The sequence below is a fragment of the Puma concolor genome, chromosome C1 (genome assembly GCF_028749965.1).
Source record: "Puma concolor isolate L17-30 chromosome C1, mPumCon1.1.hap2, whole genome shotgun sequence".
Classification (NCBI taxonomy): Eukaryota; Metazoa; Chordata; class Mammalia; order Carnivora; family Felidae; genus Puma; species Puma concolor.
This window is the reverse complement of record NC_141674.1, coordinates 7,041,850-7,069,501: the sequence shown is the minus strand read 5'-3', so window position 1 is coordinate 7,069,501 and position 27,652 is coordinate 7,041,850. Positions and strand designations below refer to the sequence as shown.

At 42.9% G+C, this 27,652-nt stretch overlaps 3 protein-coding genes across 10 annotated transcripts in view; 2 read left to right on the top strand and 1 right to left on the bottom strand.

The window, feature by feature from the left end:
- The window catches only part of LOC147577770 (uncharacterized), a 16,266-nt gene extending 7,282 nt beyond the window's left edge, over positions 1-8,984 (top strand). The window contains exons 2-7 of one of the 3 annotated variants that reach the window (XM_086715620.1): positions 2,882-2,977; positions 4,810-4,872; positions 5,854-5,933; positions 7,477-7,607; positions 8,278-8,344; positions 8,594-8,984. In XM_086715620.1, the coding sequence (XP_086571746.1) occupies positions 2,904-2,977; positions 4,810-4,872; positions 5,854-5,933; positions 7,477-7,607; positions 8,278-8,344; positions 8,594-8,670 (492 nt within the window). In that variant the 5' untranslated portion in view covers positions 2,882-2,903 and the 3' untranslated portion in view covers positions 8,671-8,984. Of the gene's footprint in view, positions 1-2,775; positions 2,978-4,809; positions 4,873-5,853; positions 5,934-7,476; positions 7,608-8,277; positions 8,345-8,593 lie in introns of those variants that run through there. The other 2 variants (XM_086715621.1, XM_086715622.1) reach the window with 2 other exon arrangements.
- Positions 1-15,044, bottom strand: part of NMNAT1 (nicotinamide nucleotide adenylyltransferase 1) — a 27,546-nt gene extending 12,502 nt beyond the window's left edge. For 2 of the 3 annotated variants that reach the window (XR_015254464.1, XM_025935141.2), the window contains exons 1-2: positions 14,912-15,044; positions 13,649-13,770 (exon numbers count right to left, since the gene is read on the bottom strand). The gene's annotated coding sequence lies outside the window, so the exon portion shown is untranslated. Of the gene's footprint in view, positions 1-13,648; positions 13,771-14,674; positions 14,856-14,911 lie in introns of those variants that run through there. The other variant, XM_086715617.1, reaches the window with a different exon arrangement.
- Positions 15,015-27,652, top strand: LZIC (leucine zipper and CTNNBIP1 domain containing). 4 transcript variants are annotated; one of them, XM_086715619.1, is made up of 8 exons: positions 15,015-15,084; positions 15,794-15,878; positions 21,786-21,941; positions 22,964-23,099; positions 23,367-23,465; positions 25,544-25,639; positions 25,824-25,905; positions 27,249-27,652. In XM_086715619.1, the coding sequence occupies exons 1-8, from the start codon at positions 15,030-15,032 to the stop codon at positions 27,305-27,307; spliced, it is 768 nt and encodes a 255-aa protein (XP_086571745.1). In that variant the 5' UTR covers positions 15,015-15,029; the 3' UTR covers positions 27,308-27,652. The 4 variants fall into 4 exon arrangements, with proteins under 4 accessions (XP_086571745.1, XP_025790701.1, XP_086571744.1 ...); XM_025934916.2 differs by lacking the exon at positions 15,015-15,084 and having other exon boundaries at positions 15,091-15,824; positions 21,833-21,941; XM_086715618.1 differs by lacking the exon at positions 15,015-15,084 and having other exon boundaries at positions 15,725-15,882; positions 21,833-21,941.

The following is a 27,652-nucleotide window of genomic DNA, read 5'->3' as shown; positions in this document are numbered from 1 at the left end:
GAATGGGGAGGGACAGAGAGCAAGGGAGTGAAAGAGAATCCCAAGCAGGCTCTGCACTGTCAGCACGGAGCCCCAAGCAGAATTTGAACTCACGAACCGTGAGCTCATGACCTGAGCCGAAACCAAGAGCCGGACGCTTAACTGACGCCACCCAGGCGTCTCTAAAAAATATTCTTATATATCCAAATTATGTTTCAAAAGAATCATTCTGAGAGCTTATAAATATAATTCCAATGATGCCAAATTGCTAGAAGCATGTGGGGAACTTTGGGGAAATTACCTATACAGGCTGGAGTATTTTTCCAATTAATGTAGAAATACAATGAAAGATAATAAACACACAGCTGTATGATACTTTTCAATGGATAAAATGTGTTCACACACCTATCATTCAAGCCTCACCACCAAAAACAAATTTGGCCAAAGTCATTTAGCTTGTTCCAAAAAATAAGCTATTGTTAGATATTTCGTTTTTCTAGTTAATCTTCCACCTCTGGACATTTAGGTCTTTCTAACTTTTCAGTATTACATCTGAGATCAATAGTGGGTTGAAAATGCGCTGGAAATAGAGGCTGTCATATACCTCACTGTGCACTTCCAAGACTTCCCAGTGCTCAAACAACCTGTGTCAGGACCACTGATTTATAGCCCAACAATGTCTAGACCCAAGTGCCAGGGTGACCAAGTCACTTTTGCTCAGATTCTATGCTCTCATTGGACAAAGACAGTGAGTGGTAGACCCAGGGCCACTTGATTCCTGATTCCTAGACTCGCTCATCAAAAGAAAAATGGGAGACCTGGGTGGCTCAGTAGGTTGAGCATCTGACTTTAAAAAAAAAATTTTTTTTTTTACATTTATTTATTTTTGAGAGACAGAGAGAGACAGCGTGAGCAGGGGAGAGGCAGAGAGAGAGGGACACACCGAATCAGAAGCAGGCTCCAGGCTCCAAGCTGTCAGCACAGAGCCCAATGCGGGGCTCAAACCCACGAACCATGAGATCATGACCTGAGCCGAAGTCAGATGCTTAACCGATTGAGCCACCCAGGTGCCGCCTTTTTTTTTTTTTAATGTTTATTTATTTCTGTAGGCGAGAGAGAGACAGAGTGTGAGCTGAGGAGGAACAGAGAGAAAGAGAGATACAGAATCCGAAGCAGACTCCAGGTTCCGAGCTGTCAGCACAGAGCCCAACGCGGGGCTCAAACTCACAAACCATGAGATCGTGACCTGAGCCGAAGTCAGACGCTTAACTGACTGAGTCACCGGGCGTCCCTCACTGACTCTTGATTTCAGCTCAGGTCATGATCTCATGGTTTGAGATCGAGCCCTGAGTTGGGCTCTGTGCTGACAGCATGGAGCCTGCTTGGGATTCTCTCTCTCCTCTCTTTCAAAAGAGATAAATAAAAAAAGGTGGCGGGGCGGGGGGTGGGGGGTGGGGGGGGTAGGCATTAAACCAGAGCTGTGTAGTTTGGAAATGAGCCCTCCTGGTTGAGATGAGAAAAGTGCATGTTAACCCCTTAGGCAATGGGAACCTTTTAAGGTTTCTGAGCAACAGAGTTACAACACGGTTCTACACAATGTTTTAGAAAAATAATAAGACATGGGGACTTACAACCTTAATTGATTTTATCAGCTTAACCAAATTACTTAATTACAAGTCTTAAGTTTCCATATCTGTAAAACAGGGATAATGACAACCAATTTCAGTCACCGTGAGGATTAATTCTGAGACTAACACATGGCAACGTGCTTGCATATTCCCTAGAACAGTGCTAAAATAAACGGCAGCTGTTACTTGGGAGGGAAGTGACAACACTGATGATGGTGATGCTGTGGGATTAACTGGAAGGGGCAAAACAAGACCAGTTACAAGTCATGTGACTGGAAGGCCAGTTACAAAGTTATGAGTCCCTCAATTTAAATAGTGAGAATGGAAATAAACATTTATTCAATAAACATCTGAGGCTTTCTCCCAACAAAGCATAGTGGTAGGGGTCACAGGGACACTGCTAATTGTTGATAAGAAATAAAGAGAGAAGGGTCGGTAATGCTCCACACAGCACTTCAAAAAATGAGTTAATTCATAAGAATGATTTAAATGTCCTACCTTTCAATTATCAGCTCAAGGATGATACCAGGGTTCACTTGAGGCTTGTTCCCACCCCTCCCATCCTTACCCCCCAATTCCCATACAGAGTGCCTGTGGTTATTGGGGTGGTGGTGACTACGACATGCCCCGACAGGGCCCACAGGGAAATCAGGGTATCCTGCCAGCTTCTGAGCATGATCAATGAGAGCCTGTCAGTTCCAGCCCCGCCCACCTCAAGTTTCAGACACCACTCCCCATGGGAGATTGAGCTGTGGGCAGGAAGAACAATAAAGCTGTAAGGGGAGGTTTGGGTTCCCAAGGAGCTGTCTGCTGTTCAGGGAAGGACAGAACAAAGAGCTTAGAGCTCCTCCCCAACCTTGGGGATGCACTCAGGTTTCCTGTCTCCCCACCCCCCTCAGGGGAAAGGCTGGGGAAGGGGCTGGAGCAAGCTGATCTCTTAGCTAAAGGAAGCTTTCTCCCTGGTCACATTCACAACCTATCTCAAGTATCCAGCTCAGTTCTATTAATTCATCATGAACACAGACAACTTGAGCTCACACTAGACTCTAGACCTTTAAAACCACTGAAGAATTAAGTTACAGTCAGCCTCCACTGTAGCCCAGGGTGTTTAAAAAAACAAGGATCCGTCCCTCTCCAAGGAAAAGTACTTCCTCTGTATTGCTGCAAGGTACCAGAATATGTGGGTAGGGAAAGGGGACAAGCTGGTGACAAATGGGAGGAGTAGTTTGGAAGCTCTAACAGGGCCGTTCTGGATCCTCCTTGCTTTGCTGCAGGTGCTCAAGGACCAGCATCCCCATGATTCACTTCTGTCTGGCCCACACAGCCTACCACCTGCACTGCTGGCTGCCGAGATCATACCGGCTCAGGCTGTAAGTGTCCCTCCCCAGCTTGCTATAGCAAAAAACTCACTTCTTCCTGAGACAGTCTTGACATTGAACTAAAATTTACTTTCAATTTTTAAATCACATTTTTCTTTTAAAAAACTGAAATATAGCTGATGTATAATACTTTCTTAAATTTTTTTAAAGTTTATTTATTTTGAAAGACAGACACCGTGTGAGAGGCAGAGGGGCAGAGAGAGAGGGAGAGAGAATCCCAAGCAGGCTCAGTGCTGCCAGCACAGAACCCTACAGGGGGCTCGACCCCATGAAACCATGAGACCACAACCTGAGCCAAAACCAAGAGTTGGATGCTTAACTGACTGAGCTACCCGGGCGCCCCGTGACTTTCTCAGGTTTGAAAAATACTGAGATGTAAACATTAATGAAACATTTTTTAAACATTAAGTCAGTTTTTTCTTTTTTTTCAACTTTTTTTATTTATTTTTGGGACAGAGGGAGACAGAGCATGAACGGGGGAGGGGCAGAGAGAGAGGGAGACACAGAATCGGAAACAGGCTCCAGGCTCTGAGCCATCAGCCCAGAGCCCAACGCGGGGCTCGAACTCACGGACCACGAGATCGTGACCTGGCTGAAGTCGGACGCTTAACCGACTGCGCCACCCAGGCGCCCCTAAGTCAGTTTTTTCAATGTTAACATTGAAAAAGTCAACCATCTTGTAACATTTCAGAATGCTCAATATAATTAAATCTATGTTGACTGAATGTTAATGTGTTGACTTGTCAACTGATTGGAATTTATACCCCTAAAAAGATGCTATTCCTTTCAAAAAGGTCCCATCAAGCCTCTAACTGTATTCTAGTTGTAACAATGTTTCACTGCTTTAAACAGTCTTGGGGTATATTTTGAGACTATTTTTTTTTTTAATACTTTCAACAGGGATAAATCTTTGTCTTTGGGTAGATTTAATTTCTCCAGATACCCTAAGGTTCCTCAGTGCTAAACCTCATTAATAAAATAATCAAGGTAAATAATAGAGCTTATGATGAAGAAAGAGAACTATCAGTTACTGAGGAAGATCTTATATGCATGGATCATGTATTATTATTTTCAGATTAAGATATTCTCATATGCATGAATTTTATATTACACTATCTTATGTTGCATGTAAGTACATGTAATTTCAAAAGAATTTCAAAAATGAGCAGAAACAGCAGACTTCATCTGGTTGTGGAAGCTGGGTGGGTTGGCTTACTCTGTTCATTGGTTACACCCCATGTGAACCAGGTGGCAGGAGGCAGCGGCTGGCACAGCACAGGGCCATGGTCAGGACTCTCGGACCCGGCTCCAAACTCTAGCTCTATCACTACTGGGTGTTTGTCCTTGGACAAGACACTTAGTCTTTCTGAGTCTGTTTCCTCATTTATAAAATGGGGAACCAGAGTCCCTATCTCATTGGATTTTGTGCATATTAAATACGAAAGTGAATAAAAATGTTTGACACATTGTCTACTCATGATGAATGTTAACTTTCACTATTATCTGTGAGTTGTCTTAAGGCATGAACTTACAAGTCACAGTAAAGGAACCAAGGTTCTAAAGATCCCTTGGGGACCAGTATCCACAGCGCCTGCTACGTAGTAGGAGTTCAGGAAATGGCAGTGCTAATTAATCTTTGTGAAGTTTTATTAGACATAATTGTGCTCAAATGGAATGGATCTCAAGTCATCTTTGTTATGTTTAAAACTTTCTCTCTGTGGTCTAATTGACACTGTCATGAAACAGAACCTAAATTCGGTTTCTTGAAGCCATTTGATCACTAAAGAAGTAATGTAAAACGTAACTCGCTGTGTCTCACGCAGCCAAGTGACGGTGTTCTTGTTTGGGACCACCGCTCTAGTCCTCCAGCTGTATGTTCTGCTAAGGTAAGTGTTTTCACCCCCCACCCCCAGCACAGGGCAGCTCAGCATGTGGGCCTGACCTCTGGAGATGGTTCTGGTGTGCTCTGCCATTCCTGTGATGAGTTTAACTGCAGCCTGACCCATGTTTTCGCCCCTGTTATCAATGGTGGTCACCTGCTTCACCTCTTTGAAAAAGTCAAAAATCTCAATATGAACAGAACAGTTGGGATTTGGGCAGATCGAGTTTTAACACTTCCTTCTTTTAGTACAAGAAGCTGTTAGATGGGAGACAATGAGGGCACCAATGTTGCCACTTATGGATTCCCTAGAGCCCAGTCTCAACAGCCTAGCATGAGCTAACATCTGCAGGGCCGAGGGCGACATAGATATACGTGACCAGATTATGACTTGATACCTTATTTCAGATTCTATGTTGGACATTAGTCTTGCGGAAAAGGTCAGTCAGCTAATAACTCTGTCACTGGACAAATGAAATAAATGCAACCCGATACATTCAGAATAAAAAACTGCAGCTCTAAACATGTGGAAAGTCTGAAATAATCTGAAAACTGAGAATCCACAAAAGGGACAAAACGGAAATGGGAACTGTGACACTCCCTGGAATTAGCCTAATTCAAATTTTCCAACTTAGGTCCTAGGAGTTTTGTGTGCAGTTAGACCAACTTCCTTACTCCAGAAGGCCAGAATTCCCACAAACTATCTTCTTGATATTTTCCACCGAAATATCAAGTTAACATGAATTAGAAAGATAGTAAACATTATTTGTCCACCGATCAGAAATATTAACAACTCTCAATATTACTAGTAGGCTATTTAGCAGCGTTAATTTGCAGTTAATAAAAGGGAGTTGCCTGGAACCAAATGAACCCAGGGCCAGAATTAAGATTAGAATTCAAGGGTTAGTGCCTTCTGGTATCGTGCTTACAGGGCGAATTTCTTCCAATAATTGATAAATTAATGTATGACCCTGTGTATTGATTTTAGACCCAGATCTTCCCAATACTGCGGGCAACCTCTCCTTACCAACCTGGTTGGTAATATCATCTTTACTTTCCTCACAATTGGTAAGTGTACATTCATCAAGCACTTATTACGTGCCTACTGTCTGTCAGACACCGCTGAGACAAAAATGGGGAAGATGGGACTTCCTGCTCTTCAGGAGCTCACAGACTGAAACTTAAGAAAAAAATTCATGTTTAAAATTCAGGTGAAGGAAATTTTTAAAGTTCATTAGCAACCTTCTGGAGAAGGTTGTCCTTCTGGTGGTCCTAACCTTTGAGTATGAAACCGAATTAAGTTAAATGCAAACATTTTGTGTTGGTGTTATAAAATTCTTTAGCTATAAAAATTACTAGATTCATTTACTCATTTAATAAACAGTTACTGAACTGAAGATGATACCGTGTAGAAGAACACGGACCTCAACAACTTGAAATAAAAAAGTAATAGAGAAGCAGTGGACTCTGAAATGTGGAGTTTTAGGAATGTCTTAATTAATACATTTCAATTATCTTTGCCTGTGTGTGTGCTTAGAAGACTGATGTGTAATTTTTTTTTTTAACATTTATTTATTTTTGAGACAGAGAGAGAGAGCATGAACGGGGGAGGGTCAGAGAAAGAGGGAGACACAGAATCTGAAACAGGCTCCAGGCTCTGAGCAGTCAGCACAGAGCCCGATGCGGGGCTCGAACTCACGGACCGTGAGATCATGACCTGAGCCGAAGTCGGACGCTTAACCAACTGAGCCACCCAGGCGCCCCGAGTGATGTGTAATTTAAATAAAAACTATGCCTACAGTTTTTCAAAGATTTTTATCCATTTAAATAATCTCTAGATCCAATATGGGTCTCGAACTCACAACCCCGAGATCAAGAGTTGCATGCTCCATTGACTGAGCCAGCCAGGCATTGTCCCTAAACTTTAATGAAAAAATCGTTACCGAAGGCCTCGGGCACTGCTCTAACTGCTCTAGGGTCTCCCACTGAATCGCAGCTCCACAAGAGGCGATGAAGCAGGTAATGGTGGCAAGCACTGGCTTTGGAGACAGAGGGAGGCCAGTTGAAACATTCACTCCATGACAAGTTACTTAACCTCTCTGAGCTCCCCCCACCTCATTTGTAACCTGGAGATAAATTACCTGCTTCATTTTGCTAAGGCTTAAATGAGATAACAGGAATCATCAAACAAAACAGTCATAGTTCCTATTACCAACACCACCAATATTAAGAACACAACCTATATTAAAGGAAAACCTTAGCCTGGCTGGGTTTTGAGCATGAGTCCCACAGGAGGGAAGCGAGGAAACATACACTGTTTAGGCGTGCATTCAAGAATGTATTTCTGTGGGCCGCCTGGGTGGCTCAGTCAGTTTAGCGTCAGACTCCTGATTTCCACCCAGGTCATGACTCACAGTAAGGGAGTTCGAGCCCTGCAAAGGGATCTGCGCTGATAATGTGGAGCCTGCTGGTGATTCTCCCTCTTTCTCTGCCCTCCCCCACTCACAATTTCTCTGTCTCTCTCAAAATAAATAAACTTAAAAAAAAAAAAAGAATGTATTTCAGAGATAATTAAACCTAGTAAATCGATGCTGCTCTGATGTCCTTTTAGGTTTTACTGTGCTGTTTACACAGATGGAGCCCGTCCCACAGGCACTCAAGAGGGTGTTTGCTGTATTTGGTGTGGGATCCTTCAGTGAAGGAGTCTATACCGTGGTGTTAACAGTTTTGGCAACTGACTGTGTATGTTTTTAAGTACTGAATTTCTAAAGGCTCATCTTAATCTGAAAGCTTGACTGTACATAATACACCATTAGTCTTCAATATTTTCTACTCACAGTAAAAATAGAGGTATGTAGAGACAGAATTCTTAATTAGACACGTGCCACAGTTAAAACAATTCACCAGGGAAAGTTTAAAAATTCCAGGAGAGGGGCGCCTGGGTGGTTCAGCTGGTTAAGCGTCTGACTTTGGCTCAGGTCATGATCTCATGGTTCCTGAGTTCGAGCCCCACATCAGGCTCTGTGCTGACATCTCAAGAGCCTGGAGTCTGCATCAGATTCTGTCTCCATCTCTCTCTCTCTCTCCATCTCTCTCTCTCGGCCCCTCCCCTGCTTATGTTCTGTTTCTCTCTCAAAAATAAGCAAACGTTAAAAAATAAATAAATAAATAATTCCAGGAGAGATTTTTGTTTTTGCGGATAAATTCTACTGTATTAGACTAAAAAAAAAAAAGTTGAGCTACCGCTGAAGAGTGGAGCTGTTGGACTGCATTTTGCAAAGTATGCAGCAAGCCTTCCATCTCCTGCTAAGCTGGGGCCATTGTTTAAATCCTTTTGGCAAAAACACTGTAAATAGGGGTTCCAGTTAAAAGACAAGTATTCCTCACAGTGCTTTTCTCCTCCCAAATACAGGAAAAAACGACCCCTGAACTTTACTACTTGTCTGTGCTGCTGTCGGTGGGCAGCTTGGTTTCCACAGGTGAGCGAAACTTCCCGAGCAACGTGTCCTTGTCAAAGGCTTAGCAGTCCTTCAAGGCAGTAAATGCTCAGGCAGGGCTGTCCTGTTGTAAGAGAAGCCCGGTTCCTCCTAAAGCCAGAGCTCCAAGAAGCACAGTAATTAGAAAAGCAAAGTAAAGAGGAAGCACAGAGGGTTAGAAGGGAAATAAAATGCCATCCTTTTCATGTGGTTTCCACTGCATTTAATTAGATCCCCTTCTTCATCCTGCAGTACTTTTCTCGGGCCTGGGGCTGACCTGGCTGGGCAGTGGGACCCGTGCACGACCAGGCGCTACATCAACGGTCTGATGTTGGCATCTGAGGCCTGCTGGTCTCCTGCCTCCCACAGAGGTCGTCGGCAGGCCAGGCCTCTCTCAGCAGCCCCGCCACCTGACAGCTGCCCGGGAACAGGTCAGCTCCTACCCTGCTACTCCCGAGTGAAGTGGTCAGCTGACATCACAGCTAAGACAACAGGAAGCACATCAAAACCAGTCATCTGAAAGAAAGTTGTCTTTAAGTATTAATTAGTACGGACAATGGATAAAAAGGAACAGTTCAACCCAAATCACCAGATTGACACCACGACCAAATTCGCCCCAAATAAGGACGTTCTTTCAAGATCATTACTCTCTCTGAATCTCCTTTTTTATTTCATGAAAATATTGTCATCAGCTGGATAGCTGCTATAGAAATAAGCACTGAAAAGGAAGAAGGAAAATGTGAATCTTAGCAATGAACAAAGGTTTAGTTTCAGGCACCTGGCTAGCTCAGTCCGTAAAGCATCTGACTTCGGCTCAGGTCATGATCTCACAGTGTGTCAGGTGGAGTCCCACATCGGGTGAGCTCGAGCCCCACTTCGGGTGAACATGAGCCCTGCTTCGGGTGAGCCCCGCTTCTCTCTCCCTCTAGCTCTCTCTCTCTCTCTCTCTGCCCCTCACTCACTTGCGAGCACTCTCAAAAAAAAAAAAAACCTAAAAACCTCACAAAGGTTTGGTTTCAAAAAAACAGTGATTCACATTGTGTATTTGAACAATTTATTGTTCTTTAAAAACGTAGTGGGAAATTTTAGAATAAAACTAACCACAATCTCCTCCCCACGGGTTACAAAAATCTTTTGCATCACAACAGTCGATTGTTGTCTAGAGAACATAGCCAATTGACCTACATGATGGTTTTTGTCTTCTTGCTTTTTCTGTGTGTATTCATAGATTCTGAGGTTTCTTAGCAGGAGCTAGTTAATCACAGATGCTCTCCACATCTTTAGGAAGGAGACACAACTCTATTTCTTGAGAAAAAGAACTATCTATTGGTAGGAGGATCAAATTCAATATAAACATCTCCCAACACATCTATGACAGGCACAGACCTTCACAAGTGGGAATGACTGTTTCCACCTGTTTCTCTATTCAGGTGGCCCCTGCTGGAGGCGAAGTTACCTAACAAACACACTATCCATCCAACATGCTGACATTTCTGAGTGCTTTCCAAATTCCAAACCTAGTGTTGAAACTTAGGAATTAGGAACTTGATGGGGGCGCCTGACTGGCTTAGTCTGTAGAGCATGCAACTCCCAATCTCCAGGTGGTGAATTCGAGCCCCACATTAAGCGTAGAGATTACTTTTTAAAAAACAAAAAATACAAAAAAACTCTCCAAATTCTCAGGCGCCTGGCTGGTTCAGTTGGTAGAGCATGCGACTCTGCATCTTGGGGTTGTGAGTTCAGGCCCAACATTGGGTGTAGAGCTTACTTAAAAAAATAAATAAAACAAACTAACAAACATATATACCTCAGAAACAAACCAAATATGTATGGTTACTAGCTGGAATTTAAAAAAAAACTTGGGAGAAAAAAAGGAAACCTGAGTAACCCATACATTAACCATGAAAGCCCCTGAAATAATTCTTACTATGATTGACACAAACTTTTTAAAAGTAACACAACCTAGGAGCGCCTGGGTGACTCAGTTGGTTAAGCATCCGACTTCAGCTCAGGTCATGATCTCACAGTTCGAGCCCCTCATCAGGCTCTGTGCTGACAGCTGGGAGCCTGGAACCTGCTTCAGATTCTGTGTCTTCCTCGCTCTCTGCCCCTCTCCCATTCGAGCTCCCTTCCTCTCTCTCTCACTCTCTCTCACAAAAATAGACATGAAAAAAATTTTTAAGTAACATAAACTTTTATGTTCTCCTGACTTCGTTAACCAAATATTAACATATCAGATAAACATCAATATATCTCAAATAATATTTGTATTAGAATTTCCTTTTTTTTTTTTTATCTGTCTTATCCCACCCCCCAAACCTGATCTACCTGAAAACTTCAGGTAATGACAACTCCATCCTTCCAGTTGCTAAGACCAAGTACTCTAAACTATCCTTAATGCCTTTTTGCCCCTCACACACCATTGGGAAGTCCTAATGGCTCCATCTTCAAAATATATTCAGAATCCAATTATTTTTCACTATTTGGAACATTTAAGTTTATTTATTTTGAGAGAAACAGAGCATGAGTGGGGGAGGGGCAGAGAGAGAGAGGGAGAGTGAGAATCCCAAGCAGGCTCCTCATGATCAGTGCACAGAGCCCAACATGGGGCTCGAACTCACAAAACCATGAGATCATCACCTGAGCTGAAATCAAGAGGCAGACGCTTAACTGACTGAGCCACCCAGGTGCCCCACTGTTGGGAAAATTTTAACTGACTTTCTAAATGCAAGAGGCTGCTTAAGACCAAGGCTGCTTCGTATTTCTTTCCTTCCTTCCTTCCTTCCTTCCTTCCTTCAAGTTCTTATTAATTTCAGTAATCTCTACACCCAACATGGGGCTCAAACTCACAATTAAGAGCCATGTGCTCTTCTGACTGAGACAGCCAGGTGCCCCTATTTCTGTATCTTGAAGTTACGCAACATTCCTAACTTCAGAAAGTAAAATCACGCTTTTTTTTTTTTAATGTTTATTTTTGAGAGACAGAGAACGGGTGGGGGAGGGGCAGAAAGAGGGAGTCACAGAATCTGAAGCAGGCTCCAGGCTCTGAGCTGTCAGCAGGCAGGGCTCAAACCCACAAACCGTGAGATCACAACCTGGGCTGAAGTCGGATGCCCAACCAACTGAGCCACCCAGGAGCCCCAAAATCACATTTCTTAACTGATAAACATAACTTGAAGCATAATTTAAAACAGTATTTTAACCCGTAACGTATAAAACTGAATTTTCATTTACTTTAATGGTTTTATTACCCCCAAAACCAAACCTGGTTTCATGAGAGTTAATTTCATTAAGAAACATTTATTTCATGCTACTAATACCGTATGAAATATAAATTATGCTCTTTCCGATATGAGCAAAATTTATGAAATATTCTGAAACTGTGCTACCTTTTAGCTGCTGCACAGTTTAGAGAACCACCTCACGGACTAAGGAAATTCTCTATGACCTATGTTGGCTCAGAAGCGAAGTATCTTCTGTTGAGCACCTATTTTTATGGGGAATGCTTTGTTTTGGGGTTCTTATTCTGGAGCCTGGCTTCAGGAATATAACATCCCTGAATGTATAAGCAGAATGTAGGGTATGTGTACATATGAGCAGCTTTCTGGGAGGATGTCAAGGGAAGTTTGAGAAGCTAAAAATAAGTATTAGGGGCACCTGGCTGGGTCAGTCGGGGGAGCATGCAACTCTTGGTCTTGGGGTCATGAGTTTGAGCCCCATGTTGGATATAAACATTACTTAAATAAACTTTAACAATAAATAAATAAATAAATAAATAAATAAATAAATAAATAAATAAATACAGTAAGCACTAAACTCATTAAATTTAGTATATAAAAAAATACCAGGGGTGCCTGGCTGGTTCAGTCAGTAGAGTGTACAACTTTAAAAAAAAAATTTTTTTTAATGTTTATTTATTAATAACATTAATAAATTAATTAATGAGACAGAGCATGAGCAGGGGACAGGCAGAAAGAGAGGGAGACACAGAATCCAAAGCAGGCTCCAGGCTCTGAGCTGTCAGCACAGAGCCCAACACAGGGCTCGAACCCACAAACCGTGAGATCATGACCTGAGCCGAAGTCAGACCCTTAACTGACTGAGCCACCCAGGCCCCCCTAGAATGTGCAACTCTTGATCCTAGGGTTATGGGTTTGAGCCCCACATTGGGTGTAGAGCTTGCATTAAAAAAAAAAAAAGTAAAAAATCCCTTGACTTTGACATCTATCATTGCTCATTTAAAGTTAAAGAAAAAAACAAACAAACTGGGGCACCTAGGTGGCTGAGTTCGTTGACCAGCCAACTTTGGCTCAGGTCATGATCTCATGGTTTGTGGGTTCAAGCCCTGCCTCAGGCTCTGTGCTGACAGCTCAGAGCATGGAGTCTTCAGATTCCCTGTCTCCCTCTCTCTCTGCCCTTCCCCCGCTCTGTCTGTCTCTCTGTCTCTTTCTCTAAAATTTAAAAAACAAAATTCATGCTCTTAACTATGTCACAAAATTGACCACAGTACAAGCTATCTACTGGTAGACGTTTAAAAGAGGTCCACATGTTCAGAGAGCCTTTGGCTCATGTACTTCTTGTTAAGCCACTCGAGTTTCACCTGCCCCAGCATTTTTCCTACCTAGTTGGAGCAAACCATCCTCTCTGGGCTCCCATCCCAAGTCCAAGTTAAAATGTCCTAAACTCCTGCAGCTGCCAAGTAGTATTTCCCAGTTATGACTCCCAACTCTGAGGTTATTTCCCCCAATGCTCTCTCCAGTAACTACCAACCTAACATGTTTTTTGCTTTTTTTTTTTTTTTTTTTACAATTTCTTCTCTTCCCTCCCCACCCCCCTCCAAAACCTGGATTCTATTTTTGTTTGACAACTGGGACCCAAACCAAGTTCTCTTACTTATGCTCTAGGAACGCTTTTCATTATCCATTAGCTCTAAACAAGAACCCAAAGAACACCGTCAGCACAGAAGTGCTAAGTCAAATCAAGTCACTGAGAAAGAGGAGCAGGTAAGCACAGTGCATGATCAGGGGAGGCCCTTCCTCCACAGCTACCGCCACCACTCATACTCAGACCGACACAAATGCCTGAACAGAACACCCTATCATCATCATCATCATCATCATCATCAAAATTAGGGGAAGTACACAATGAGCAAATGTTTATTTAGCAAGTTCCTCAATCTGGGAAACAGAGAATATTTTTCAGTTTTGTTTTGTTTGGCACTGATCCTATTTGTCTCCGAGAGCTCCGCGTCACTCAATGCACGTACCGAAAATCAGAGATAATTGCATTAATGTAACAGTCACTTACTTTCACAAAGGAAATTCTGTGAACCTGAAGCGTTTTTGCAAGGTAGGTTATGGGAACCATTCCAACTGTGTCAACAGTCTTCAGTTGGGCTGGAACAGTGATTTCACATCCAAATTGTAACTCTGAAAAGCAATTTATGGTAATAAGTAGGAAATTCTACAATTAGAACTGGCAGAAGTAATTCATTCTGGTAGGATTCTATGGTAACCTCCGTTTGGCGTGGCTGGAATAGCTTTAAAGACAACACCCTTGGGGGAGGGGGGGACCTGGAGGGCTCAGTTGGTTAAGCCATCGTCTCTTGATTTAGTAGAGGTCATAATCCCACAGTTCCGTTCCCAAGATCGGGCCCCAATCAGGCCCCGCGCTGACGGCATGGAGCCTGCATGGGATTCTCTCGCACGCTCTCTCAAAAAAATAAATTTTTTAAAAAAATTTTTTAACGTGTTTTATTTTTATTTTTGAGACAGAGACAGAGCATGAATGGGGGAGGGTCAGAGAGAGGGAGACACAGAATCTGAAACAGGCTCCAGGCTCTGAGCCGTCAGCACAGAGCCCGACGCGGGGCTCGAACTCACGGACCGTGAGATCATGACCTGAGCCGAAGTCGGCCGCTTAACCGACTGAGCCACCCAGGCGCCCCTAAATTAATTTTTTAAAAAATCCAAAGTTTTAAAGGCAACACCTCTGCAACAAGTTTGCCGTCAAGCCTGATGTGGTCTTGGGGACCACGGACTCAAGGAGAAGGGCTGGGAACACCAGAAAATGGTTTCCGCCCAGTTTTCTCAGTAACTTTTAACTTGTTGCCCAAGAGCGAGTAGTGTCCTCAAGGGACGTGTCAATCCGCTTCTGGGAAGATGGGTCTCGCCTTTACACGTGGAAAAGGGATTTCGGAGGAAACAGAAGTCCTCCAGAATGGAGAACTTTCTCCTCCGCCCTCCACCCACCTCCGCCAAACACAAGAAGCCTCTAGAAAAGGACTGATTGATTGACTGACTTTACTTACTTTACTCGCTTATTTATTTTTACCTGTTCAGAGGGGGCCAGAGGAAAATTTAGCGAGTCTTTTGGTTCCACGTTAAGATGGAAAGAATGAAGGGGCAAGACTCCCTGCCCCAAGTTTGAATGTGACCTTGCCTGGAAGACCGCTATATCTGCCCCTCAAGGACCCCGCCATCTTGAACTCCCCTCGGCGTGCGACAAAAAGAGTCCCGGGTTGCCTCCCCTAAAGCCTGGTTTCTCAAGGGCTCCAGCCAGGGGGCTTACCACGCACGTCCTCAGGGTCGACCGGCCCGAATCCTCCCGGAGAGAACCCGCAGCCCGGACGCCAGAAACGGAAACACCCGCGCCCGCATCCTCATTGGCTCCTGGGGGCCGGAAGTGTATGCGTCTGGCGGAAGTGCTCCTACTGCGAGCGTCCGCCGGGTCCGGACCCTCAGGTAGGCGGGGCCCCTGGCTCCCAGCTTTGGGACCGATGCGGTGGCGGAGGCGCCGAGGGGGCGCCGAGGGGACCCCGAGGGCCCCGGGAGGTTGTTCGGTTTCTGGTCTGGGGGGAGCCGGAAGAGTTTCGGGGGCGGGGGTTCCCGGCGACCCCTGCTGGCAGGTGGGGCCTAGTCGAGCCTGGCCGCCGCAGGACCCAAGTGCGGGAGCTTCAAGCTCCCCCGTGGGGACGGGATTTGGGGCTGTGGCCGGAGCTGCTCCCCGACGCGTCCGGATGGTTGAGGTCCCGAAGCTGCTCACGTCCAGCGGGGAAAATGTGTGCCCTCCGCCCTTATCTTTTCCATGCTTCTGGGTTTGACGGCTTCCCCCCAGGCGTGCGGGGGTGCCGGGCTTTCCTCAGTGACGCCCGCGACCTCTCTAGGGAATGTCTCAGAAAGGCCGCCAGAGGCACAGTGGAGGGAGAAAACGGGTTCCCTCCCTCCCTTGCCCCGCTCTCCTCCTCCCCATGGTGTCTTCCTGAAACGGGAAGGGTGTGTTTCGAGCGCAGGCTGCTCAAGTGGAAGTTACCTGGACTGCTTTAGGTCAAGTTTATGTCAAGTAAATGAAACTACTTGATGATGGTTTCCTATTCCTCAGCCGACTCCACCTCCAAGTGGTTTGAACTTTGAGCTTCTTGTAGCCCCGATGAACAATTTGGCTTTCGTCAAGTTTGTGACACTTGGAACTTCAACAGTTGGAGGTTTATGCACTTTGGGACCGGGCCACACTGTGCGGAGTTCAAAGTGCTAGGAGGCCAGGTGAGCGCGAAACGAGCATCTTCCGCTCCAGATTGCGGTTTTTGAGCGCCCTTTTCGGCAGTTTTGTGAAAGGTGCACCGCCTTTATTGACTACTAGGTGGTGCCAGCGAGTTCATCTTTCTGGATAAATTTCAAATAATGAGCAGTGCCAGGATGCGGCTTTTGAAGTGCCCCATCTTCCCTGAAATTTACTTAAAATAGTTTTACCTCTTTACAATAGCTGGTGCCCTTATACACTTTATCCAGTTATTGAATATCTATTCTCTACTAAGTGCTGAGGATGCTAAAAGAGGAATCAAATTCATTTTCTCCTGAGAGTTCATAGTCTGAAGAGAAAGGCCAATAATCAATGTGCTCTAATGAAAGCACATATAACTTAAGGCAGAAATAAGTGCTAAGAAGAGAATAAGATGTGAGATGCAATGGAAGAAGCAGTCATTATTCATTTACCAATTATGTATCCAGACCTTCTGTCTGCCCAACGTTATTGTAGCTGCTGATGTATAAAGAAGTAAAGGGGCGCCTGGGTGGTTCAGTTCGTTGACCTTCCGCTCAGGTCATGATCTCACGTTTGGTGAGTTTAAGCCCCTGGTGAGAATTTGAGCTGGCAGTGCAGAGCCTGCTTTGAATTCTCTGTCTCTCTCTGTCCCTCCCCTGCTCGTTCTTTTTTTTTTTTTTTAATTTTTTTTTTTTAACGTTTATTTATTTTTGAGACAGAGAGACAGAGCATGAACGGGGGAGGGTCAGAGAGAGGGAGACACAGAATCCGAAACAGGCTCCAGGCTCTGAGCTGTGAGCACAGAGCCCGACGCGGGGCTCGAACTCACGGACCGCGAGATCATGACCTGAACGGAAGTCAGCCGCTTAACCGACTGAGCCACCCAGGCGCCCCCTGCCTGCTCATTCTCTCTCTCTCTCTCTCTCTCTCTCTCTCTCTCTCTCAGATAAATATTAAAAAAAAAAATCCCAAGTTACAAATAATTCACAATTTAGTGATTGGGAAGGAACCAAGAAAGACATTATGGAGAAGCTGAAACTTTAGCTAGACCCTGAAGAATGGATTACCTGGGCTTGATAGGTACAAAAAAAAAAAAAAAAAAAAAAACATGCTCAAAGAAAAGAATGAAAGTGTGCATGGCATGTTTTGAAATAGCAAGTAGTGCCCGCTTTGGCTGCACATATCCTAAAATTGAAACAGCAAGTAGTTCAGCATGGTTAGACTGTAGGAAACTGAGCCTGAAAAGACACTGTCAGTTTTAGGTTTGGCTTTACTTTCACTGGAAAATTCAACAGATATAAAATGTAAAATTTTTTTAACTTTTTTTTTTTTTTTTTGAGAGAGAAAGCTTGCAAGCAGGGGAGAGGGGCAGAGGGAGAGAGAGAGAGGGAGAGAGAGAGAGAGAGAGAGAGAGAGAGAGAGAGAGAGAATGTCAAGCAGGCTCCAGGCTCAGTGTGGAGCCTAACTTAGGGCTCCAATCCCACAACCCGGAGATTGTGACCTGAGCCACAATCACAGAGTCAGATGCTCAACCACCTGAGCCATCCAGGTGCCCCTGAGAGAAAATTTATTTATTTATTATTTGTTTATTTACTTACTTATTTTAATATTTATTTGTTTTCGAGAGAGAGACAGGGCACAAGCAGAGGAGGGGCAGAGAGAGAGGGAGACACAGAATCCGAAGCAGGCTTCAGGCTCCAAGCTGTCAGCACAGAGCCCGACGTGGGACTCGAACCCATGAGCTGTGAGATCATGACCTGAGGCGAAGACCAACACTCAACTGACTGAGCTACCCAGATGCCCCTATTTACTTATTTATTTATTTATTTACTTAAATGTTTATTTTTGAGAGCCAGAGAGAGAGCGCTAGTGCACACATGCAAACAGGGGAGAGGCCAAGAGAAAAGGAAAGAGAGAATCAATCCCAAGCAGACTACACTGTCAGCACAGATTCCAGTGTGAGGCTCAATCCCATAAACCATGAGATCATGATGTGAGCAGAAACCCAAGTCAAACGCTTAGCCAACTGAGCCTAAAATAAAATTTAAATGTGTATTTCCCAGGGGAAATTATACGTGAAGCATAGCTGTAATAAATTAGACTTTTGGCTAACCTATTATACATGACATACAGCTATAATAAGTTACACTTCTGGCTATAATGTAGCTCGTTTATATTTCTGTATCATTAATCACTGTAGATGACTTAAGCCAATTTTAACAGCTATGGCAGTAAGAATAGATTTTCACTGATTACATTCTATTTTGAAATATAACGTAAGGAATTCTCTTCATTGAGGTTCACATACCAGATCATCTGGTAGTGATTATGTGTAGGAAAATTTTAAATGCTCTAATAAATTACCCTAGGATTTAGGTTTTGATGAATCATTATACCTGATATTAAGCAAAACATGTTTCCTGAAAGAAATGTGAGTTTAATTTTTATAAATGGAAAAACTTAAACACTATGTTGTTGTTGTTTTTAAGTTTACTTATTTATGTTGAATGAGAGAGTTCTGGGGAGAGACAGAGAAGGAGAAAGAATCCCAAACAGGCCAGTGCAGAGCCCATCAGGGCTCAAACCCATGAACTGTGAGATCATGACCTAAGCCAAAACCAAGAGTCAGACTTTTCACCAACTGAGCCACCCAGGCCCCCCTTAAAGACTATAAATGTTGAGATAAACGCATACAGTATCAGCACACCAAAAGCAGCAGCTTTTCTCTACACTAGCAGTAATCAGAAAAAAAATTTTTAAGTAATCTCTGTGCCCAACACCAGGCATGAGCTCATAACCCGAAGATCAAAAGTTGCATGGTCTACCAACTGAGCCAACCAGGTGCCCCGCAATAATTAGAAATTGTAATAATGGGTGCCTAGGTGGCTCATTTGTTGAGTGTCTGACTTCGGCTCAGGTCATGATTTCACGATTCATGAGTTCGAGCCCCAATTGGGCTCACTGCTCTCAGTGCAGAGCCAGCTTCAGATCCTCTGTCTCCCTCTCTCTTTGCCCCTCCCCCACTCACACTCTCTCAAAAATAAAGCATTAAAAAAAAAGAAATTGTAATAACAAGAAGTCTATTCCCAGTATTAACAAAAAACATATATAAAATGTCGAAGAATAGCCAGTGTTCAAGGCCTTTGTTAACAAAACAATACTTTTAAACTTAAAGATTGTGAAAGAAAGCCAAGATAAATGGAGTGATATATTGTTTGACAGGAAGATTCAAATTTCAGGGATACAGATCTGCATATTAGGCTCTAATTTTAATGTAATCCCTCTCAAAATTTCAGTTGCATTTTTTTTAAATGTTTATTTATTTTTGAGACAGCATGAGCAGGGGAGGGGCAGAGAGAGAGGGAGACACAGAATCTGAAGCAGGCTCCAGGCTCTGAGCTCTCCCCACAGAGCCCGATGCCAGGCTCGAACTCGTCAAATGCAAGATCATGGCCTGAGCCGAAGTCAGACACTCAACTGACTGAGCTACCCAGGCACCCCAATCAATTGCATTTTTTTTAATTTTTAATTTTTTTTTTTTTTTTTTTTTTTTGAGAGACCGAGCACAAATGGGGAGGGGCAGAGAGAGAGGGAGACACAGAATCAGAATCGGAAGCAGGCTGCAGGCTCTAAGCTGTCAGGACAGAGCCCCATGCAGGGCTCAACCTGCTGAGCCGTGAGGTCATGATCTGAGCCGAAGTCAGATGCTCGACCGACTGAGCCACCCAAGCACCCCTTCATTGCATTTTTAAGGGAACTTGACACTCTGATTCTTAAATTCATCCAGAAGAGAAAATGCATAGGAATAGCCAAGAATTACTGGGGAAAGAAAATTCCACAATAATAAAGGCAACTCCCTATCAGTTATCACTGTACCAGCTTTATAGCTGACAAAATAACAAGGTAGTCTTATGACCAGAATGTTCTCAGTGAAACAGATGTGAGTCTTTCTACTGAGTCTACATTAAAAGTGGCATAAATACTGACTAATAAACAGTGTTGGGGCAACTCACTCCTCCTTTGAAAGAAAATAGAAGTTAGAATCGTATTTCATAGCATTAACAAAAAGAGTTGAAGTGGCTTAAAGAGCTGAATGTAGGGGTGCCTGGGTAGCCCAGTCGTTAAGCAACTGACTTTGGCTCAGGTCATGATCTCCGGTTTGTGAGTTCAAGTCCCACTTCGGGTGAGCATGAGGCCCACTTCTCACTCTCTCCCTCTCTCTCTCTCTCTCTCTCTCTCTCTTTCCCTCTCTCCCTCCCTCCCTCCCTCTGCCCCTCCGCCCCTCCTGGGATTCTCTTTCTCTACCCCTCACTAACTTGCTCTCTCTCTGTCTCAAAAAAAAAAAAAAAAAAAAAAAAAACTGAATGTAAAAAGAAAAATTTATGTAAGTCTTAGAATATAAAATCGTGTGTTTTTTAAAATCTTGAGATGGTTAGGGCCTGCCTTCATGGGACATAAAACTAATAAGACTTAAAGAAGAAGACAGATTTGGCCATTAAAAATAATAATTTATCATTGGGGCACCTGGGTGGCTCAACTTAAGCGTCCGACTTCGGCTCAGGTCATGATCTCACAGTTCATGAGTTCAAGCCCCTCATCAGGCTCTCTGCTGTCGGCGCAGAGCCTGCTTCGAATCCTCTGTCTCCCTCTCTCTCTGCCCCTCCCCTGCTCACACACGTGTGCACGTACACACCCTCTCTCTCAAAAATAAACAATAATAATAATTTATTATGACAAAAAAAACCAATAAGTAAAATTTAAAGTCAAGAGATGAGATCATATTTGCAACATAACTGCAAAGGCTTCATACTGCTGTAAATCAGTAAGAGAAAAATAATCCAGGGGCATATTTCCAAAGGAGAAATTCACAGCAAAAATTGTCAGTGCCCGCAAGTTATTAGGTAAATGCACATAAAACCAACAAGACAATGCTAAGAGTGTTCTTTTTTTTTTTTTTTAATTTTTTAATGTTTATTTATTTTGGAGACAGAGCATGAACGGGGGAGGGGCAGAGATAGAGGGAGACAGGATCTGAAGCAGGCTCCAGGCTCTGAGCTGTCAGCACAGAACCCGATGCCGGGCTCGAACCCACAAACTGCGAGATCATGACCTGAGCCGAAGTCAGACACTCAACTGACTAAGCCACCCAGGCGCCCCAGGAATGTTCTGAGTCCTAGAGAATACTTACTAAGAATGAAAAAGAATGTTACAATGAATCTTTTTGTAAAGCAAAAAGATTTATTTCTTTTTTTTTTTTAATGTTTTTATTTATTTATTTTGAGAGAGAAAGGGAATATGCAAGCAGGAGAGGGGCAGAGAAAGATAGAATCCCAATTGGGCTCCGCAGTGCAGAGCCCCATGCAGAGCTCAACCCCACCAACCATGAGATCATGACCTGAGCAAGGGTTGGATGCCCAACCAACTGAGCCACCCAGGTGTCCCAGCCCTAATCTATTTCTTTATAAAATTGTGTTTTCAGGGGTGCCTGGGTGGCCCAGTTGGTTGAACATCCAACTTCGGCTTAGGTCATGATCTCATGGTTCATGAGTTTGAGCCCTACACCCGGCTCACTGCTGTCATCCGCTTTGGATCCTCTGTCCCCCTCTCTCTGCCCCTCCCTGCTCACGCGTCTGCTCTCTCCCTCAAAAATAAATAAACATTTTTAAAAGATTGTGTTTTTAACTATCAAATCTGTTTAAAGTAAGATGGACCAATAGTGAAGACTTTTAATTAAGTTGTCAAGTCAGGTAAGAAGACTGCCAGGCATTCTTGTGGGGTGTTACTAGTATAGGAGTTTAAACTTCTATACCTAAAATGCAATTCTCTTTGCACAACTCTCTTTCCCACACCTGTAGCTCAGAATGAACATAGCCCATTGTGAATTGCACTGGAACGTGGAATCATTTCAAATAACCAAATATATACTGTATGTGGGCTTATTGTTCTTCCTAGAGATCAAAATGGCTTCCAGAGGAAAGACAGAGACAAGCAAATTAAAGCAGAATTTAGAAGAACAGTTGGATAGACTAATGCAGCAATTACAAGATCTGGAGGAATGCAGGTGAGAGTAACTGAATGCTGCTATGCAGTCCAGTGGCTTTTTTCTGCAGCTAGATTACAAGCTCTGGGTGCAGGCACCTGTATGATTTTGGTTTCCCCTGTAGTGTTCTTCACAGTGCTTTGTCTGTTGGAGAAATAAACTCAGGGCGAGCCTTGGAGTCATAAAGGTAACCCCCTTAAGTTTCCATTTCCCTGAGTGTGAAGTGAAAATAATAACTAACACCTACCTTCTCTTTGGTGTTTAAAATAGGCCTGCTTGGTATCAAGCTGAGAAGATACCACTTGAACTTCTAGTGTCTTTTCAACTTCAACTGTTCCAAGGACCAAAAGCGTTCATTGCCTTTTTTAACTACTTTGAAAGGTTGTTGTAAATATTTCAAGTCAAGGGGCCAAAACAATACTTGGCCCAGAGCCGATGCTCAATAAGTGGTAGCTGTCGTTGAATTTGTAGTGAATGTTTAATAAATGGCTTGTTCGAGTAGTGAATAAAAATAGCCTCGTTCGCAGACGATAGGTGGTGCATTGCTATTGTATTTCAAGGTGCACAGAATTTTATCTACCATCAATGATGGTCATAAATGAAATGGCTGCTTTGTCAAGCCCTGTTGTGTGTCAAGCACTTTCTATATTTCATTTAATGCTCGTAGCAGCCCTGTAAGGTAGTACTATCATTATCTGTGGCTTATAGATCAAGAAAATGAGACTCAGCTGTGTTAAGTGTCTTGCCCAAGGTTATGCATTGATTCGTAGAGTGCTTAAAAGGAAGTTATTATGTGGTTTGTTAAGTGTGCCTCATTTTGGTAAAAGAAAAATGGTTAATTATCAAGGTAACCACATTGCAGGAAAGCGCCTGTATCAGACTAACATCTGAACACATCCGTTATTAGCATTTTGTTGTTTCCTTTCAGCCTTGTCCCTCAGTATATTTTTTGTAAATATATGTATCTGAAGTCTTAGAGTCCAAATATAAGATTGCTTTTTTTTCACTTAGAACTCTGTTTTTCTATGTTTGCTGTACTTCAGAGAGGAACTTGATACAGATGAATATGAAGAAACCAAAAAGGAAACTCTGGAGCAACTAAGTGAATTTAATGATTCACTGAAGAAAATCATGTCTGGAAATATGACTTTGGTAGATGAGCTCAGTGGAATGCAACTGGTGAGCATAATTTACTTACACTAGTGACACAGTTTGTCTTTTTCCCCTTTTTTTTATAAGTATATTTAAGATAAACCCTTTTTTGGGGTTTAACTTCCAGATGAGTGTCTGCTTATCAATACAACAGCATAGCAAACGGAAACTAAAATTATAACGGTGTTTGATGAACAAAGATGACCTGTTAGTAATTGAAAATTCATCAGTCAATTACTGTAATGTCTGATTCATTGGAATATTTGGCTTAGTTTTTACCTTCTTATATCCTAGGCTATCCAGGCAGCTATCAGCCAGGCCTTTAAAACCCCAGAGGTCATCAGATTATTTGCAAAGAAACAACCAGGTCAACTTCGGACAAGGTTAGCGGAGGTAAAATTTCTTTACATTGATTTAATTGCTGTGCGTATTTTTTTCTCAGCTCCAGAATTTGCTCATTATGTTCGTCTGAGGTTTAAAAATTGGTCAGTTGAGAATGTACACCACCACCAAGAGTGAATCCTAATGTATAGACTGTGGACTTGGGGGGATTGTGTGGTGTCAGTGAGCCACTCTGGTGGATGATGAAAAATCATGGGGAGGCTGTGCATGAGTGGGGGGCAGGGAGGATACGGGAAATTTTTGTATGTTTACACAATTTGCTGTGAACCTGAAACTGCTCTAGAAAATAGTCAGCTACCAAAAAAAAAAAATTGATCAGTTGATTTGAGAGCCACAACCCACAGTTTTCTGACAAAATTAGTCTTTTGAGCAATTATTGAATATAGAGGTGTAAACAGCATATGGCAGTTTAAATTGCTACTAACTGCTTCTACTCGAACCCCAACTTTAAGGTTTTACCATTTATTTCTGAAGCCGAGTTGAAATTCCATCTAGAATTCATTAGCAGCTTTGCTTTTTGTGCATGTAGCCTTTCTCATCTAAGAATTTCAAACATCTCTATAAACCTGGATTTGAGAAAGTCTGTTTATAGACTTGAATATAATTAAGGCATTAACAAGTGATTTACAACCACTGATAATTCAGTAGCATAGCGTGGACTTGGGTCAGACTGGCAGGATTTGTATCCCTGCTCTATGGTGGAGGTATGTGACCTTAGGGAAGTTACTTTTAATAGTTTTTAACACAATTAATAATGTTTTGTTTGTTTATTTTTGAGAGAGAGACAGAGCGTGAATGGGGGGGGGGCAGAGAGAGAGAGGGAGATACAGAATCAAAGCAGGCTCCAGGCTCAGCTATCAGCACAGAGCCCGACACGGGGCTCAAACTCACGAACTGTGAGGTCATGACCTGTGCCGAAGTTGGAAGTTTAACCAACTGAGCCACCCAGGTGCCCCAATAAACTTTTTAGTAAATATTACTACTATTATTATTGAAGTTGAATAAGTTATGTTATTCAACCTATTTGTGCCTCAGTTTCCCCGTCTATAAAAAGGTGATAATAGTAGTTCCTACCTCTTAAGGTTGTTATAAGGACTAAATGAAATAATATGCGTAAAGCACATACTATGTGTAACATGTAATGTGTGTAAAGCACATGGAATAGTACCCAGGCATACTATAGGCTATCAGTGTTTCTGGTGATAGAGGTGATATTTAACCAACATTCCTGGAGACCTGATACCAGTTATCTCATTCAAGCCTATAGACCACACTTCAGTTTAAGGGAATGAGTGCTTGAAGGATAGTTTCTCTCTAAAGGAAGGTGTTGACCTACCAGTTCCTCAGTAAAGTTTATAATCAAGGCAGTGGTTATGATTAGCATTAAGATTTATTAGAACTGAGGGGTGCCTGAGTGGCTCAGTCGGTGGAGCATGTGACTCTTGATCTTCGGGTTGTGAGTTCGAGCCCCATGTTGGATATAGAGATTACTTAAAAAATAAAATCTTAAAAGATTTATTAGAACCGTGTAACTGTATTTCTGACATGTTTGCCTTGAATTGATTCTATAGTTCTTTATAATAATCAGCTAGAGGATCTTTTTTCTTTAAGAAGAAGTAGATCTGGGGGCGCCTGCTTAAGCAGCCTACTCTTGATTTTGGCTTGGGCCGTGATCTCGCAGTTAGTGGGTTCGAGCCCTGCATTGGGCTCTGCGCTCACAGTGCAGAGTCTGCTTGGGATTCTCTCTCCTCCTCTCTCTCCTCCCCTCCCCTGCTCACTCGCTCTCAAAAAAAGTAGATCTGAAAATCTGGATTTTATGGATAAAATGTTTTGTTTTGTTTTTTAATGTTTATTTATTTTTGAGAGAGCGAGAACAAGCACGAGCAGGGGTAGAGGATCTGAAGTGGGCCCTGCACTGACAGTAAAGAGCCCCACATGGGGCTCAAACTCATGAACTGTGAATCATGACCTGAGCCAGAGTCAGATGCTTAACAGACTGAGCCGCCCAGGCGCCCTGGACACAATGTTTTTAACTTAAGTACCATATTCTTTGCATTCATCCATTTCAGATGGATAGAGATCTCATGGTAGGAAAGCTGGAAAGAGGCCTGTACACTCAACAGAAAGTGGAGATACTAACAGCTCTCAGGAAACTTGGAGAGAAGGTACCTATATTTAATTTAATATATTAGGTATAAAGAAAAGGTACAAAGTATTTGGTATAGAACTTTGTGAGCTGTGATCTAGTTTGTGGTCCTGAGACATTCTTAAAGGTGGTTCCTAGAACCTCTTGTTAACATTCGAATCCGCTCTCTCGGGCTTTGTTTTGTTTTGTTTTGTTTTGTTTAGCTGACCGCAGATGATGAGGCCTTCTTGTCAGCAAATGCAGGTGCTATACTCAGCCAGTTTGAGAAAGTGTCTACAGACCTCGGTGAGTCTCCTCGTATTTCTGAAAGCTGTCCAGGCATTACTGCTCACATTGATGGATACCATGAGTGAGATAACAGGATGGCCTTATCTTGAGTTTAGAGGTAAAACCAGGGGCGCCTGGGTGGCTCACTCTGACTCTTGATCTCAGCTCAGGTTGTGGTCTCGGGGTCCTGATTTCAAGCCCCGCATCGGGCTCCATGCTGGGCATGAAGCCTACTTAAGAAAAAAAAAAAATTGAGGTAAAACCAGAAGTGTTTTCTTTATAAATCCCTCGTATTAGGTTTATTTCCTAATATTTTTAAATTGGGGCGCCTGGGTGGCTCAGTTGGTTGAGTGTCCGACTTTGGCTCAGGTCATGATGTCACAGTCTGTGAGTTCAAGCCCCGTATCGGGCTCTGTGCTGATGGCTCAGAGCCTGGAGCCTGCTTCCGATTCTGTGTCTCCCTCTCTCTCTGCCCCTTCCCTGCTCATGCTCTGTCTCTCTGTGTCTCAAAAATAAATAAAAACATTAAGAAAAAAAAAAATTTTTTAATTAAAAATAAATTAATATAGTCTAATATTTTAAAAATATTTGTCAGCTAAATATAAATATAAAGTAAACTAAAATTTTATATATTCTATCTCACATTTTTTTTTTTAATTTTTTTTTAATGTTTATTTTTGAGAGAGACAGAGACAATGCGAGTGGGTTAGGGGCAGAGAGAGAGGGAGACACAGAATCCGAAGCAGGCTTCAGGCTCCCAGCTGTCGGCACAGAGCCTGACGCAGGGCTCGAACTCATGAGCTATGAGATCATGACTTGAGCCAAAATCGGATGCTCAACTGACTGAGCCAGCCAGGTGCCCCTTTATTTCACATTTAAAGTTAGAGTAAGGGGGCACCTGGCTGGCTCAGTTAGTAAAGCATGTAACTCTTTTCTTTTTTTCTTTTTTTTAATTTAAAGTTTATTTATTTATTAATTTTGAGAGAAACAGAGGCAGAGTGAGTAGGGGAGGGGCAGAGAGAGAGAGGAAGAGAGAGAATCCCAAGCAGGCTTTGTGCTGTCAGTGTAGAGCATACAACTTTTGATTTTGGGATCGTGAGTTTGAGCCCCACATTGCAGGTAGAGATTACTTAAAAATAAAGTAAGTGAAGTAAGTAAGTTGAAGTAAGGATTTGTAACCAATAAATCATCCTCTGTGTGTGAGATATTTGTGCAGGGGAAAGGAAGTTGGGAATTGGTACTGGGAAAGTTTAGGGGTAATGCTCTGATTATAGAAGCGAGTTTTATTTTCTGTTTCAATAGCTATGGAACTTGAAATGCATTTGAAATAACCTTTGTTTATTATGTTTATTTCTCCTTAGGCTCTGGAGACAAAGTTCTTGCATTGGCAAGTTTTGAGGTCGAAAAAACAAAAAAATGACCTGGTGTGGAAGCTTGGGACATTGATCACATTCTTGCTGTAAATGGCATTTGTCTCATAGGGATTTTGAATCATTGCAAAGACATCAAGAGATTCTTGAAATACATTGATAACCTGAGAAACGGTGATGGAAAACACACTTGTGGCTTCTGGTTATACCCTTCCTCGTCGTGCTTCAGGGCTGCTTGCCTGAGTGATCCTAGATGGGCGGGATGAGGAACCCATTGGGCCTTATTCATCATGTCTTGTGTGTTTGAGAGAAGGAACAGAAAACAGTCTCTCTGCCTGTTTTTATTAAGCCTCCTTGTTTTAAGTGCCGATAGTAAATGAAAAGATGTGAACTAA

Coding starts and splice junctions, on each gene's coding strand:
- LZIC (XM_086715619.1), top strand. CDS start 15,030: ATGCGTCTGGCGGAAGTGCTCCTACTGCGAGCGTCCGCCGGGTCCGGA. Junction 25,640..25,823: donor TCAGGAAACTTGGAGAGAAG/GTACCTATATTT, acceptor TGTTTTGTTTAG/CTGACCGCAGATGATGAGGC. Junction 25,906..27,248: donor GAAAGTGTCTACAGACCTCG/GTGAGTCTCCTC, acceptor ATTTCTCCTTAG/GCTCTGGAGACAAAGTTCTT.